The sequence below is a fragment of the Paralichthys olivaceus genome, chromosome 3 (genome assembly GCF_024713975.1).
Source record: "Paralichthys olivaceus isolate ysfri-2021 chromosome 3, ASM2471397v2, whole genome shotgun sequence".
In the NCBI taxonomy this organism is placed as follows: domain Eukaryota; kingdom Metazoa; phylum Chordata; class Actinopteri; order Pleuronectiformes; family Paralichthyidae; genus Paralichthys; species Paralichthys olivaceus.
The window spans coordinates 17,537,678-17,541,555 of NC_091095.1; the positions used below are offsets into that span (position 1 = coordinate 17,537,678).

General features: G+C 39.5%; 1 protein-coding gene and 1 long non-coding RNA gene across 2 annotated transcripts; one reads left to right on the top strand and one right to left on the bottom strand.

The window, feature by feature from the left end:
• Positions 1-753: 753 nt before the first annotated feature.
• Positions 754-1,945, bottom strand: LOC138407225 (uncharacterized). The gene is made up of 2 exons (XR_011240639.1): positions 1,669-1,945; positions 754-1,561 (listed from the first exon to the last, which is right to left on the bottom strand). It is a non-coding gene; the product is annotated as an uncharacterized lncRNA (long non-coding RNA).
• Positions 1,946-2,062: 117 nt separating this feature from the next.
• LOC138407224 (uncharacterized protein CG45076-like) lies at positions 2,063-3,351 on the top strand. Its single transcript, XM_069522276.1, has 2 exons — positions 2,063-2,251; positions 2,479-3,351. The coding sequence occupies exons 1-2, from the start codon at positions 2,222-2,224 to the stop codon at positions 3,181-3,183; spliced, it is 735 nt and encodes a 244-aa protein (XP_069378377.1). The 5' UTR covers positions 2,063-2,221; the 3' UTR covers positions 3,184-3,351.
• The last annotated feature ends 527 nt before the right edge of the window (positions 3,352-3,878 follow it).

Below are 3,878 nucleotides of genomic sequence, written 5' to 3' on the forward strand. Positions count from 1 at the left end.
CGAAGGCTCTCCGAGCAATCACTCAGCTTTCTCTTGTTATAGTCACAATCTCTACAGGAAACACTGACCATTCTAATAGTCTCCACATGGTATTTCCATGGCAGCCATAGCAACCACATGCATGCAAGGCATAAACTGCACCTCAAAGCAGCAATGTGACACTTTATCAAGGAATTATATTATATAAATATGTGATGTTTCACCCTGTTTTTCTGAGGGAGTCTTAATTAGCACTTGAACATAAAAAATAGACAAGTGTATTTGATGTGTGCTTTGACTTTTTAATTTGTGCCATGTCTCATCCACTAACATGGAGGAAGCAGGGTATATGACTGGCACTGCTGGCAGCCACCAGGGGGCAATCAAGAAGCTTTGACTTCACTTTTGGGAGCAGTCATGTCATCTGCCATCTTTATACAATATGGTTGTCACTTAAAATCGGTTTCTTTGTTGCTAGCCACTTTTACACTAACACTGCTAGCTACAGCCTTCAAGCTTGTAAGGTCAGTGGGTTAGTGTGTTGGCATTGCTGTTCCAACAATAACACTTCCTATCCTGGTTATAATATCTATTACCTTGAACATAAACCCAGTTAATGTCTCGTCTAGAACAATAACACAAGAGTCTGAAGAGGATTTTCTGTCTGATCAGTGCTGTCCCTCCTCGCTGCTCATCATTTGTTTGTGTTGGCCAGGAAACAGGTAATACTTTATCAACTGTTGCTCGACATAATGACTGCAGATATTCAAGATCCACATGAGGGCTGGATGAGGAGATTAATAGTATTGACAAATCCTAATTAGCATCATGCTGAATCAAACGATTAATGTGAACAGTTGTTAAGGAGGCAGTGTGTGTCTAAATAGGCCCAGAGGCTAGATAATACAGTAATAGACTATGACTCACACTAGTACTGTTTTAATGAGAAATAGACAGTGAAAGACAGAGAGGGACAGAATGAGAGTGATGAAAAAGTGAGAAAATAAGGGGTTAAGAGTGAAGGCAAGTTAAAATGACATTTGCTCCACTGTTGCTGCCTGGCTCCCCCCAATGTTTTTACACCTTGAGTTTTGAACAGCGATGGGATTAGTTTGTAGGATTGTTGGCTGGCATTGTGTGCTGAGAGGATAGGCACTGAAATCCCCTTTTCAGCCACCACGACTTATCCTTGTCCTTGTGTTGTCTCTTTCAAACAGAAGCGCCTCGCTCTACATGCATGTAATCTAGGTGACAAGAAAGAATGAAAAGAGAATTGAATGTGTATGAAGGGAGTGAAAATGGGACAGCTGACTGGAGGAAGAATACAGAGAGGTTAGAGGAATATAGTTGGCGAGGAGGAGAGGAGGGTGGGAGGGGGGTTTAGTGTGAATTGACTTTATAGCGACCCATACAGGCCCCCTCCTCTTTTGTAAAAGTGGGGTACAGGTCCATGAGCACAGTGTATTGATGTCTGACATCAGCATGTGAATAATTCATCCTCAACTTCATGTCTGAATTATTGATGTCTTAAAGAATACAGAAATGGGCAGCAGAAAACAGCAGTCTGCTGGGAAAGGGCAAGCTAAAAGAAAAATGATTTCATCATTATTTACAGTTTCCTTCCAAAATTTGTTTTTCGCCAAATGAAAAAATATGACATTAAATCAAATCATTGGCATTAAAATGTACCTAATTTCTCAATAATTTGCTCTTATTAACAAAATAATAACATATCACACTACTTGTTCAGTGCCCAATCTAAAAATGTCTGTTTGGAATGGACCATTCTCTTGGCCTATGGTAATGATCTGGAGCTAATCCTCCTCACTTAACTTACTAATGAACATTTTACTTTTGTTTGTGTCCTGTTTCATGCAACATGGTAATTTAGTTATTTTGTTTTATTGTACTGAAAAAGCAGGAATTCAGCTTCACAGCACTGCACATTCACCCCTACAAACTACACATCAAATCACTTCAAAGAATGTGAACTTTGATGTTTCAGTCCAGTTCAGATCAATGCCAGAAAGGATCAAAGCCCATTAACTTACATATAAAGGAGAAACATTTCTCGTCTGAATCAGACTCTACGACCATTAGTAGAAGACAGCTGCACTGCATGAGAATCTTCTCTTTGACAACGTCCCTAAACCGCCACAGACAACTGTCAGTAGACCAGTGCTTCACGGCAAAAATACTTTAAAAAAAAGTTGTTACATTGGATCACGTGCATTCATCCAACATGCCGAAGAATAACTGCTCTAGAGACAAAGTAAGCTTTGTTTTAAGATGGAGAGACTTCTAGTCAAACTGTACTTTTATTCCTCATGAATACACAATTGTCTTTTATTTCTTCATCTGACTTTACTGTAGTTTTGCAGACTTTAAGAGCAGACTTGTGTAAATATCTAAAATGTATTAATAATCTCTTTCTGAATATATCTGAAGTTAGGATGGGACTGTGTTTTTACCTGTTACATGTTTATTTGTGTCTTTCAGTCACTGAAGAAGCTGACTGCTGAGAATGATGCTCTGCAAAAGAAGGCTGCAAAGTTTGAAGAGAGAGCTTCAGTGTACAGTATTCTGAGAAGGAAGGTGGATGATCACAATGCAGCTCTGACTGAAGAAAACGCAGCTCTGAAGAAGGAGGCAGCACAAATCACAGCTCTGGCAGTAGAAAACACTGCACTGAAAGAGCAGGCTGCGGAAAATGCTGCTCAAGCTGCAGAAAACGCTGCTCTGGCAGCAGAAAACAATGCACTGAAAGAGCAGGCTGCAGAAAGCGCTGCTCAAGCTGCAGAAAACGCTGCTCTGGCAGCAGAAAACACTGCACTGAAAGAGCAGGCTGCAGAAAGCGCTGCTCAAGCTGCAGAAAATGCTGCTCTGGCAGCAGAAAATGCTGCACTGAAAGAGCAGGCTGCAGAAAACGCTGCCCTGGCAGCAGAAAACGCTGCTCTGGCAGCAGAAAACGCTGCACTGAAAGAGCAGGCTGTGGAAAATGCTGCTCAAGCTGCAGAAATCACAGCTCTGGCAACAGAAAACTCTGCACTGAAAAAGCAGGCTGTGGAAGCATCTCTGAAGAAGGACGCAGCACAAAACGCTGCACAGTTACAGCAGGAAGAAGTGCATAGAAAAAGCAGGCTGCAGAAAATGCTGCACAGGCTGCAGAAAATGTTGCGCTGGCTGCAGAAGAGACTGCACTGAAAAAGCAGTTTTATTATTTTGCCTTTTAACAATAATTACAATCATAAATATAAATTCGTATAAACATTGAATTCAATTTTAAAATTATAATATACATTATCAAAAAAGTTCCCACAATGTTTTTTTGTGTGTTTTTTTTTTTTTATAAAATGAACCAAATTTGCTTTATTACTGTTTATGTGTGTGGTTTATATATTTGTTTGAATGACTCATTTTTAATTTTTTTAGAACCCTATAAGTAGGGATAGATAGCAAATTAATGAAATTCATGGTTCCCAGAAGAGGATTCCGAATATGGTGATCACCACATTTCCTTTTGTAACTTTATGTGAAGGTTTTGACAGCTACAGGATGGATCCGCTTAAACATTTGCAAGAGATATCAATGTCCCCCTGCTGCATAAATGATGAGTATAAATTAGGTTACATTTTGGATGGTGTTGGGAGACAAGAACAGTATTATTATATATTACATATTATACTTGCTGTGTTGAGTATAGTTTTCACACAGTACAGTACAGTAAAACCTACAATTTGTATTTATTATAGAAGTGGGATACGACAATGGGAGATCCACTAATCGCCAGTAATTCTTATTACAGAATGGAAGAAAGAGACCACCCCATTATTTCTCTATGTCTTTTGTTTACTTTGTTATCCCCCTTCTGCAGCTCCCAGAATGATATGTGTGTGTTT